The sequence below is a fragment of the Gymnoscopelus microlampas genome (genome assembly GCF_963454915.1).
Source record: "Gymnoscopelus microlampas genome assembly, chromosome: 6".
In the NCBI taxonomy this organism is placed as follows: Eukaryota; Metazoa; Chordata; class Actinopteri; order Myctophiformes; family Myctophidae; genus Gymnoscopelus; species Gymnoscopelus microlampas.
The window spans coordinates 42,629,976-42,642,158 of NC_139943.1; the positions used below are offsets into that span (position 1 = coordinate 42,629,976).

Here is a 12,183-nt window from a genome sequence, read left to right on the forward strand (position 1 = left end):
CAATTAGTTGACAAATTCCTGTGATTATTGGTCTGATACGAATTTATTTAGTTGAGGACCGCAGTACAAAACACCATATAACACAGAAGTACATTACTGATTATGTCAACAACATGGTGACAATATCGTAGTTTGGTCCACAAGTATCCTGAAAATGCTAGTCCTGATATATCCCAGCTCTAGATAGTCTTTTTTAGTGTAGACAGCTTGGATTTATAGAATGGATAATAGGTCCATAGGATGTGAGCAGATAGAATAGTGTTGCAGTTGTACTCTTGTGCAGATGTTAATGCTAGTATAGTAGTACAGCAGTGGATGATGTTGATTTGTGTGTGTGTGCGTGCATATGTTGGCAGGTATTCCGGAGAGTGCCAACATTTCATCCAGAGGTAAGCACCTTCTCGCACTCGTCTCCCATCTCCCCCCTCCCCTCGTCCCACCACCTCCCTGCCACCATGACTACAACACTGCCCTGTTGTTTTGATTTCTCATCCTTTTGTCTCGGAGTGACCGTGTGTTGTATCACTCCCTTACCTCATCCTCTTATGTTTTTCTTTCTTTCTGTTCTTCTTGTTTGTTTGTTGTCGTTCGTCGTCTTTTGTTTTTGTGTGTGTGTGTGTGTGTGTATGTGTTTTTTCCACTTGTCTTGTCTCCGTGTGTGTGTGTGTGTGTGTGTGTGTGTGTGTGTGTGTGTGTGTGTGTGCGTGTGTGTGTGTGTGTGGTGTGCGTGGTGGATTTGTGTGCGTATGCCTGTGTCGGTGTGCTGTGTTTTGTGTCGTGTGTGTGTGTGTTCTCTCCAGCTCCTTCCGTTGATTACGGTTCCTTTGCAGACAGATGCAGCACCTGGCTAGAGCTACTTAGGCTGAAAGCTCACACCATAAGACGGGGATCAGTTAAGACAAGTAGGAGGACACTAGCGCACTTCGGTGAACATCCTCACTGACATGGCAACAACACGCTCAAACCCCCACACACGCACACAGACACGGACACACACACACACCCCTCCCCTGCATGCCGCTGGGGGGCGGAGCATCCTTAAAAAATGCACTGGCTTATTGGCTAGAGTGTGAAAGTTGAAGCCCCGCCCCTCAGAGGGATCTCCAATCAGCAGCTTGGCTCTGAAATCTCCATAGCTCTGGTAACTGTGATGACGGACGAAGTAGATGGAATTTGATTTCTCAGGCCGGTATCCGATCTTAGTTTTTGTTTTGATCCCTTTCCAACTGTAAGTGCTAGCTTGGTTGCAGCAAAATAGTGACGGTGTCTGAAGGAACCCCTTGCTCTTTACCTCTGCATTAGAGGATTACTTCTACATGTAGATTGGATTGTTGAATGTGTTGTTGGGTTCGAAATAGAGTAAACATCCCTTAACCTCCCAATGACCTGTCTAGTTCCTAGAGGTCTATACAAACTCCAACATTTAACATCCAAATTCTGTAACCCTGACAAAGCATCTCGGTAAAACTGGTGGAGGACGCTGTCAGAATGTTGTACTATTCCTAATGCCTGCTCTTTCACAAACAGTAAGTGAACTCACCAATCTAATGGAGGTTTCCTCGAAGCGTCAGCTACTTTTGCAGTAGGACAGATCATCTTTCACACTCTTGCTGTTGTACATGTGCCCAGCCCAGCTCACAGCTGTCTCTGTCCTTCCACGTTTTCCTCAAAAACCTTCTCTCAGGAGCTCACTGTTCTGCAAACACTTTGCCCATACACTTCTTCATCAGACCACCAGGCACCTACCTGTATTCACACACATATCAGCCTATGCACAGCTGTGCCCAGGTCTGTCCGTCTGTCTGCAGACACTATGTGGCTGTCTCTCTGTCCGCTTTCATCGCATGAGATGCATGGCCGCATGCCGAGTGATTACACCATCAACGTGGCCTACCATGTTGCACGCAAACTCACTGCTGTATCTACACTAACGCAAAGTATTTCCTCACTCACACACATACGGTAAAAACGCAAACGGCATCGACTCACATGTGCATTGACGCTTTGGCAAAAGACCCTTGCATTCTACACACTGAACACTGCTTCCGCTGGATTTTATACTATTGTGAAACTTCTCCGATATCTCCATTCCCCCTTGTCTTCTTTCCCCCTGGTATTCTTTCCTCATCCCCAACGCCATCACCCCCCCTCCACCCCAACTCTCTTTCTCTGCAGCCTCGTCATCAGAACGCTGCAGTCCACTACCCGAGGGCCGCTCACGCTCGCTGCGCTCCAACCGTTCGTTTGCGGGAAGCTCTGTCGCTGTGGTGAAGATGACACCTCTGTCCTTCCTGCCCGGCACACGCATCATTAAATACCTGGGAATCATTAACATGTTCTTCATCCGAGAGACAACCTCTCTGCGGGAGGTAGGAACAAAATGACCACAGAATAACACGTTGTGTAGTTTTTAAACTCCAATATACTCTGATATATTTAATGAATGATATGTGTTCAACATTCAATGTTGTCAGTGTTGACATTATATTCTCATGTTCGTTGCGTTTCTCAGTATTGTAAGGGCTAAGCAATGTTTCCATCTCTCTGTTGCTTTCCATCAACCTGTTATTCAGGTTTCTGATGTCAGTAAATAAAGGCTTACTTAATGCAGAGGTTCATTGTTTAATTTTGAAGATGATGTTTAGAGAAATGGGACATGATCAAGCCATGTTGATTATTGTAGTTTTTGTCCATAAGTTTCATCATGTAACCTAAGTCATACGGCCTAGCATAAGCCCTAAGATCACCTTATGCAAGGTGCTCATACTATATCAATATCCTTGTGTGTGTGTGTGTGTGTGTGTGTGTGTGTGTGTGTGTGTGTGTGTGTGTGTGTGTGTGTGTGTTATCGGCAGGAAGGGGGTGTGAGTGGTTTCCTCCACACGTTCATAGCAGAGGTGTTTGCAATGGTGCGTGCACACGTAGCAGCCTTGGGTGGCAACGCCGTAGTCTCTTACAGCATGAAGGAATGTGTGTTCATGGAAAACCCAAACAAAAACCAGGTACACAACCACAAACATACATACATACATGCAGCATTCATCAACAGACCAGCAATTCAGCAACAGACCACCCAATTATACAAAATAATAAATTAAAGAAAATATCACATACATGCACACAAATCTTTTAATCTACTGACAGTCATATTTTACTTTCAATTTGGTGGAAGCTTACGATAATTAACCTGTTTAAAGTCAATTTAGGACATCAGAGATGAGACAATTTTGAACACTTGAGTTTAAGGCATCAGAAACTTGACGTGTGTGTGTGTGTGTGTGTGTGTGTGTGCATGCGCATTCCATTTCCAGGCTCAGTGTCTCATCAATGTGAGCGGAGACCCTGTCATCTTTGTCAGGGATAACGACCAGGACGCTATGCCCCCTCTCTCCAACAGCGGACAGGCGAGCAGCAGTGGAATGGACGGGACCACATGAAATTGAAGCACACACTTTCTTGACATACACTCTTCTAGCTGCCCAAATAAGAGTGACTTAATAAGAAGGTCTGCCATAGAATACTTCCAAAGGTTGGGACATAAGTCATTTTGAACAAGTAGACAGCACTCATAACACACACACACACACACACACACACACACACACACACACACACACACACACACACACACACACACACACACACACACACACACACACACACACACACACACACACACACACACACACCTGACCTGAAGCAGCTGTGGTACTAACATGGAAGTGTTGCAATTTAGTCATATTAAAAGTATTAACATGTTTTGGTTAAATCCACCTCAGCCAAACTAGCCCTGGTCCATCTAAACGTCTTCCTATGTCATTCTGCCGTCCACGTGGGGTCTCACACAGAGCTGTGTTGCCATCCTTTTGTCTGCAGGTCGTGTTGTATATTGTCATTCCATTACTGAAGCTTTAGGGCAGCTATAAATAAACTCAGTCCATCCTTAGGCCACAGAGTAACTCAAAGGAGTGCGCTGAAAAGGACACAGTGGTGCTCTGTCCTAACTGATTTCACTTGGACAAGATAACTTCTTAAGACTTGCAGCCTATGGATAGAGATGAAGTTGCTGATGGATTTGAGTTTATCAGTCCTTTTTAAAGTGGCCTGAGAGATGACTGAGTCCGCCAAGTGTTTTCTGTTTGTTTTGTCATGGCTTGGGCTATTTAAAAAAAAAATCCAACCTTAAAGTTGAGCTGAATTGAAATTTAGTAAGTATCTACTTCTGTATCGTGACATATTTTCTAGTGAAAGGTTTGCAGGACATAACTTTGACCAGAGAGCTGTGCATGTCACAGCCAGTTTTCAGAAACATATTTCCATGTTGGATACGGAAGAACAACTGCAGCATACAGCACTGTCCTCTGGTGCCTGTAACATAATGAAACTTTGTTTGGTACTTGCTGACATAAGCATGACGTGTCATATTTTGTTATACTGGAAGAAATCATGATTGGATCTTAATTTTAAAAGATACAGCGTGGCATCTAGGGGGGGCGAGTCGTGCCAAATTAGGCCATGGATATAAGCCCCCAAATATTTTTCACATATTGTGAATATTTTTGATGTGTGTGAATATTTTTCACATTTCGTGCGTTCACAGTCTCAAATCCAGCGTCCTGTCATCCGTCCATATTTGGGCAGGACCGACATCGTCAATATGACTTCACAAATCCCCAGGGAAGCCACGTCATTACACTTTATCTTTTTGCCATATATTTTTAAATAGAAGTACAATATGACCAAGGATGTGATCATCCTTTCAGCTCGACTTTAGGGGGGAATTTACATTAGCTAATGCTATTCTTTGGACGTCCAGATTTCTGTTTATATTGGCACTGATCCATTTTTTTAAAATCCAAAAAGTATGTATTCATGGAAAATCTCTCTGCATTGTCAATGGAACTACTCTAGAAAATAGCTGTGGATTCAAAACCCCAAAAATGGAATAGAGCAGTTCCACATGGGATTATTTTAGAGTGGGATATTTTTCTTTGGGAATAGCACACAGTTCAGTTAATTGATCAATGGTAGCTTGTATTGAAATTCATTTTTAACTTAATACATTTTAATTTAGCATTTATGCTTTATTTCAGATAGATCAGTGTGTAGATAGACAGGAAACCAAGGGCAGAGAGAGAGGAGAGACATGAGAAAAGATTGTCTTTTTCTTATCAGTAATACTTAACCAAAATGGTTATTGTCTATGCCTGTATCCACTCATGTCTGCAGTGAGTGGGCGAGTGTCGCATGAATATATGACATGGAAAAGTTAACTATGTCTAATGTTGCCTTTTTGGATCTAGTACCAGGGATATAGGATAATATTCATTATCTTTTTGTCCCTCTTCTATGTAATAAGGAAAGAGGATCAGTTCTTCCTCTTTCTCAATTCTAACATACAGTAAGGGAGAACCATAAAACATACAAAAGTGAACATAGATTAGTATTTATTCTCCTTTGCCAGCCAGAACTGTCAATTATGACACTATTATAACTGGCATCCCGGCCACTTACTACTGAAACATTAATTTCTAATATCTATGTCCAATGCTGGAAAGAATGACATCTCCTAGTGTAGGTGCCACAAGAAAATTTGTATTTGTGTAAATGTTCTCCAGAATCATATTTTAGTATTTTTGTAACATGAAATTATATTGGCAAACATAACTGCTCAGTTTTGCATGTGCAATGAAATCCTGAAATGTTGACTCATATTGTGTCAGAGGAGTAGAGGTACTCTTATGTTTGTGATCAGTTTCCTATCTTTGTGTATAAAACTTGAATGTATATAATAAACTTAGACCCAGTTGCTTTGTGACTAGCAGCATGCAGACCCACTTGCATTGCCATGATTCTGTATGGTTGCCTAATGAGGCTTGCTAAGTAAACTACATCAGAATAATGACACCCTTGTTCCTGTTGTCTTATGTTTTCTAAATGGTTCTCAACAGTCTGCATATTTCAAACATGATAGCTTTCTTTGCCACCAGGTGGCAACCCTTCCCCTTCCCCCTCCTTTACCAAACTCCTAGCTCCTATTCCCACTCACCACAACTACTGAGTGTCACTGCACATGAAGTCACACCGGCAGCTCTGGAGGGCATTCAAAATGCATTGGCATGGGTCAAATGCATAGATTTATAAAAACTATTATGACTGGCCCTACTGGCTATTCGGCCAGGGCGGGGGGGGGGGGGGGGGGGGGAGGGGGCGTGAGTGAGTGGGCACCTGAATTAGGATTTGTGTCTACAAGTGTTATATAGCACTAGACCATACCCGGTCGACGCATGCGTGGGGGGATATGCGCACATGATCTGGCAACCCGGGAGGCAGTTCGTCAAATAGCTGGGCAGCCCCGTAACCATGGCGACAGTGTTTTACACAAAAACGCTAAGAAGAAGCTGAGATTTGATGAAATTGAAAAACGGGCTTCACAGTTAAGTTCAGATGGTAATGGTCAACGGCTGTGTACAAAATCAGAGCAATTGGTCCAGCCACTGAGGAGAACCGGGTAGCTTCACCTACCACTACAAACAGACAGACAGAGGTTACTAGAATTATAGTAGGATGCTGCTTTGTTGTTGGTAAGTGATATTTAACCCACTGTTCTTTAAACCCCCAAACACAACGAGGTCAGAAGTACAATATAAGAGTTTCTTTAACAAAATAGTCCTGAGGTTAAAAGTACATTATAACAGTTTCAAAGTACAATACAAGAGTGTATTTGCCAAAATAGTAGTAGTAGGCTACTGCTAAAAGATAGAACAAATTGGGGGAAATGGTAAATAATACCAAAATAAAATTACGGATGCCAAAAAATGGTCAGTGCTTTAGTACTGTGCTTGAGTATATGTACTTAGTTACTTTACACCGCTGCCACATAGACCAAATACCATGACATGATTAGCCTATGCTACTACTATGAGTAGCCTACTACCGAGGTGTTCAAATGTGTTCTACTAAAGCTCAATTGTATTCTAATATCAGCCATTCTTCTAGGTTATTTTTGAGTTTGTGTAGGGAGCATAGCGCAGATGCTTCACACTGCGCCAATATTACTGAGAGTACGGTAGATGAGAAGTGACGTCAGTGAACACTGAATTTCGAACAAAAAACAAAAAGACACACCAGCACCGCCTTGTGGCACCATCTGGCATTGCTACCAACTGACCGTTACCGTAATATATGATTTATAATCAATCAAGGTGCCCAGAAATACCAATCTGTTCCGGTTACCGTAAAAAATTATATATTTAAAAAAAAAAAGTCGCATTGAAGTTAACCATAACAAGTCGTCGTCTCCACCCCCCCCCCCCCCCCCATACACACACACGCTGTGGCGTTTGTAACGTACATATTTCCGCATCAACAGAAAATACATCTCGGGCGACTTTTACAAAGGTTACGGTAGGGCATCTCGTGATCCCGATAACGTACACCTGCCATATTAGGGCAATGCACCTTGGCGGCTTCTCTGATTGTGATTGGCCAAGCCAACCGTTGGGCCTCGCGGATTGGCCGAGCCTTGTGCCGCTGTACGAGTATAATCCGGAGCGCGCGGTTTAAACCTTCAGTGTTCTTGCAATACTCGACCCGAACGGTATCGTTGACTGATTCTCTTCTTCATCGGAGCTTCTTCAACTACCTTTGAGTTCATCATCGCACATCGACGCATTCTCGGACTATATTATCGATCCAGCCTTGCGGTTGTATTATTATAGTAGTTCCAGAGAATTTGTTTGAGATATTAGCATCTTCATCATCTTGCTATCATGGGTCACCGAGCTAGCAAGCCTCGTCCGGCTCCTGTCAGCCACAGGACCACATCACTGCCGTTGGTACCATTTGTTCAGGTAAGCGTCGACCTTTATGTCTTTTTAAACAAGTAAATTAGCATGAATTGAAATGCATTGTGTTGACGTATATTGTTGCTGTCGGGCAGAAACCTCTTATCTCCATTATTTTAACTTTTTGTGCGTCTTTTTTTTCGAAAATTAACGCCCTACTTGATCACACTACAGCTTCACAACCGCCGTGTTTCGAGCTGACAGATCTGTTACTTCGCTATTTTTGAACTTGAATCCTGAAAAGTAACCGTTTTGTTTTTTGGACATGAGGTTTCCCCCCGATAGAGACGATATTCACTATAACGTGTGGATTACATGTTCATTGGCCGTTAAAGATGAATTATTACACTTGTTGTGTACACGGTTGTGTAGGCCTACCTCTTGCCACGATGTCACTCCAAAATATTGAGGAGATATGTAACATAGGTTACATGTTCATTAGCACTTGACTCTAAATATTAACGTTGGCCTACTTTTCAAACGGACATGCATTTGGCACGTTTAACTCGGTCAAAATGTTGATATCACGTACGTTAGAAAGCCGTTTCTCAATGTCTGGTCCGGGGCCCACCAACCAACGGGTCAAAATGGACCCTCGCGGGTCTGTAACTGAGAGAGCATGAATGGAACCTTTTTATTCTCTTCATCTTTGGGATCCCAATCTACCCTGTAGCCTGTACAATCCTCAGTGTTTATTTAACTCTGAGAGTGTACCAATGGAACCAAATGGACCGTTATGGGTCCATTTGGTTCCAGTTGGCGAGGGTCCATGTGGACCTCCTGGTGGTCCCTGGACCTGACGTTGAGAACCAGTACGTTAGAAGATGTGGGTGTCGTTACATGTCATGATGTAACTAACTCCAAAACATTGATTTATCTCCAATAGTTGCTCTGTTAACTGTTAAAACATGATTCAAATCTAAATATTCTCCCCAAAGGTGAGAATATTTACAATGCAAGGTGAAAGTAGGTATTAAAATCACTCTTAACACCATGCAGATGCTGGAATATTCTCTTTGTTTTTCAGTTGAGATTAATAATGAGATTGAGTTTAAATCTACTTCATCATGCCTATAGCTTGCTGTCATGACAGATACCTCAAAATGAAATGAAAATAATTTGCAGACATTATTCAAATAAAATGATGATGTTGCCACTTAACATGAGCAATTTGGTACATATCATACAAGATTTTTGTATTTTATTAAAGCACATAATTCAGCTCAACTCAATTATAGTTTCAAGTAAATATGAAAAAGTACAGTATCATGATATTTATCAGTAAGTATTTATGTGTATTCTTTTGTAACCATATCTTTTTAACTACCTATTCCAAAAGGAAATATGGTCTTAAATCAGGTTAATCTGAAATGAATATGAAATAATATTTCATAATATTCTGTTTATTTTCCAGCTGGATTTCCACCAGCACAATGTTCTGCCTGCAGCCCAGCAGACCTGGCATACAATGGCCAGTGGTTGTTCAGTGGAGACCACTAGGACCCGGGGTACTTTTAAGCGAGTAGAGGTAAGTGATGTTGACCTATTTAGTTTCACAAAGACCTTACCATGAATGCATTGTGTTGTATTCACTATAACCAGTGGTGTAAAGTAACTAAGTTTGTTTACTTAAGTACTGTAAGTACAATTTTGAGGTGTATTCACATTACTGGAGTATTTCCAGTTTTCAGTACTTTGACTTCTACTCCATTACATCTAAGAGGCAAATATTGTACTTTTACTCCACTACAATTATTTGAAAACTTTACTTTACTACTTACTTTGTAGATTTGGATTATTATTACAAAACATACATTGACCACTTCCACCCTATATACATTTCGGCCATTTGAAAATAGCCGATCTACAAGCTCACAATGTGTAGCATAGTGACGCATTGTGAGATTGAGAGTCTGTAGATCTATCTATTTTCAAAAGATTTTTATAGATTTGAAAACTTGTGAAATAGGACATTCTGCATAATGAGTACTTTCTACTTTTGGCGCTTTAAGTACATTTTAATGCCAATACTTTAGTACTTCTCACTCAAGTAGATTTTGAATTCCAGACTTTTACTTATAACAGAGTATTTCTATATTGCAGAATTGATACTTTTACTTAAAAAGTGTGAATACTTTTTCCACCACTGACTAAAACGTTACATGGACATGTTCATTGGCATGTTAAAGCAAAATTACACTTTGGTAATGGTTTGTGTAGGTGCCTCTTGCAAGGATTGTGTAACTCCAAATACTGATGACATCCTCAGTAGTTGCTCTGTTGATTAAAACATCATAATTCCAAATATTGCATGGTGAAACATGTCTCAAAGTCACTCTTTTAGAACACAAATAAATGCCAAGTGGATTCTGACAATATGTAACATTACAAAACTCAGCACTGCATTTGTTACATAATGGCAAGGTAACTTACTTCACCACCCAAACCTGCCAAAGTTAATCTTGCTTTATCTTTAACACTATACTAGTGTTAAAAGAAATCTAGTATTAATGTGCCTTTTAACATGTCAACATAATGTTGTAGACATTTAGCTTATGTAAATGAGTTAATTAGATTGTTATCAAGAGTGACGTAACCTGTGCAACAGTAGATGTACAGTATCACATAGTATAATCAGTAAATATGAATTCACGTGTAATTAAACTTTTTAACCACCTGCTCTACACACTATATTAAAATAAAAATGGACTTGAGTTAATCTGAGATAAAAATGTAAATAATAACAATTTTCTGTTTAATTTCCAGGTCGATTTCCAGGCGAAGTCCTCCACCTCCACCCCCCACACAGACCTAGACCAGGTGAAATCTTCCACCCAACCAATCGACTACGTGGATGACTCTGAATTTGAGGTAATTTTTGTAACCATATCTTTTTAAATACCTGCTCTATATTAAAAGAAATATGGTTTTATATTAAGTTGATCTGAGATAGATATTAAATAATATTCTGTAATTTCCAGGTCAATTTCCAGTTGAAGTCCCCCACCCCCCACACAGACCTAGACCAGCTCTCTCAGTGTGATGAGGGTTATAGCTCCCTGGGAAGACACCAGCCAAAGAAGATCATCCCCCCAGAAGTCTGTGCCTACATTCTGTCATTCAACTCCAAAGACACTCTGACCATGCTGTACATAGCAAAGGAACTGCACAACATTTGTACATAATTGTAAATAGTTAGAAATAGGTATTTTTCAATCAATCAATCGATCAAACTTTAATTATTATTGTATTGTATTATTGTATTGTGTTATGTAAATAAATGTACCCTGTATATACTTTATTTCAGTTGTGTCTTTGAGTTTTATCAAACTATTTAATCTACCTTTTTGGAGGCTGACAAATTGTTTAATTTCCTCATTTCCTCATTTCCTTGATAAATTCACAGTCCTCATTGTTTCACAGAATAATGTAAAACTTCTAATTGCAGTTCAGGTGTTGAGTTTGAATTTTTTATCATTTTATTTTGGTTCACATACAGTATATATTTAATTTGACACAATTGGCACCTAAACACATACACACACACATACAAATTTAGCAAATTGCCTGAGAGGGAGGGAAAGAAAGACAATAGACAGATGCAAGTGTACAGTCATCACAACTAAGAAATGTCCTTCAGGTCACAGTGGAGATTGAAGCTGTTTGCAGAACAACATGGGCAAAGATTTCATGTCCTGCAGTCTGCATTTTGTAATCACATACATTTTGTAGCAAACATACCAAGGTTATTAAGAGTTTATTGATTTATCAGTGACAATTATTTTGAGTCGACAAGTGTTGCTTTGTTTTTTAGAAAACCAGATCGCCGACGCTGATATGACTCTGAACCTTGCTTTCCTTAACCAAAGTGAGTTTGTCAGTCTGACGGTGTGAACTTTTACAAACAATATTGTACTCTGTATTTTCAGTGAAAGTTGGACCAGGGTGCCCTTGCAGCAGTAACATTTAGTGGCCCCTTAGTTATGGAATATAGCATTGATACAATTTACCACACCACAGCTAGTTGTCTTTAGTACTCCTTGTCAGTTCAAACTTTGCAGTGCAAAGCAAGTGTCAAAACTGACAATTTCTGTCTAGTGGAAGAACGTTATTTAGGAGATATGCAAAAACATATAGACATGATCTACTCATGATAATGTGTGTCACCTGACAACTTGATTTAGAATTGTCTTTTTTTCAAGAAAACACAATTTCATTATCCTTATCATTAAATGACAAATATTAAGCTTTTAACAAACATCAACATGTACAGTAACACTGATTTATGTACTGTTACAATAGTGCAGCAATAGTTATTGTAGTAAATAATTTTGGA

The 12,183-nt window shown here is 40.3% G+C and overlaps 1 protein-coding gene across 7 annotated transcripts in view; it reads left to right on the forward strand.

The window, feature by feature from the left end:
- Window positions 1–5,905, forward strand: part of c2cd5 (C2 calcium dependent domain containing 5) — a 32,246-nt gene extending 26,341 nt beyond the window's left edge. For 2 of the 7 annotated variants that reach the window (XM_084060651.1, XM_084060654.1), the window contains 5 exons: window positions 357–389; window positions 801–926; window positions 2,176–2,369; window positions 2,856–3,002; window positions 3,312–5,905. In XM_084060651.1, the coding sequence (XP_083916777.1) occupies window positions 357–389; window positions 801–926; window positions 2,176–2,369; window positions 2,856–3,002; window positions 3,312–3,437 (626 nt within the window). In that variant the 3' untranslated portion in view covers window positions 3,438–5,905. The remainder of the gene's footprint in view (window positions 1–356; window positions 390–800; window positions 927–2,175; window positions 2,370–2,855; window positions 3,003–3,311) is intronic. The other 5 variants (XM_084060652.1, XM_084060657.1, XM_084060653.1 and 2 more) reach the window with 4 other exon arrangements.
- The last annotated feature ends 6,278 nt before the right edge of the window (window positions 5,906–12,183 follow it).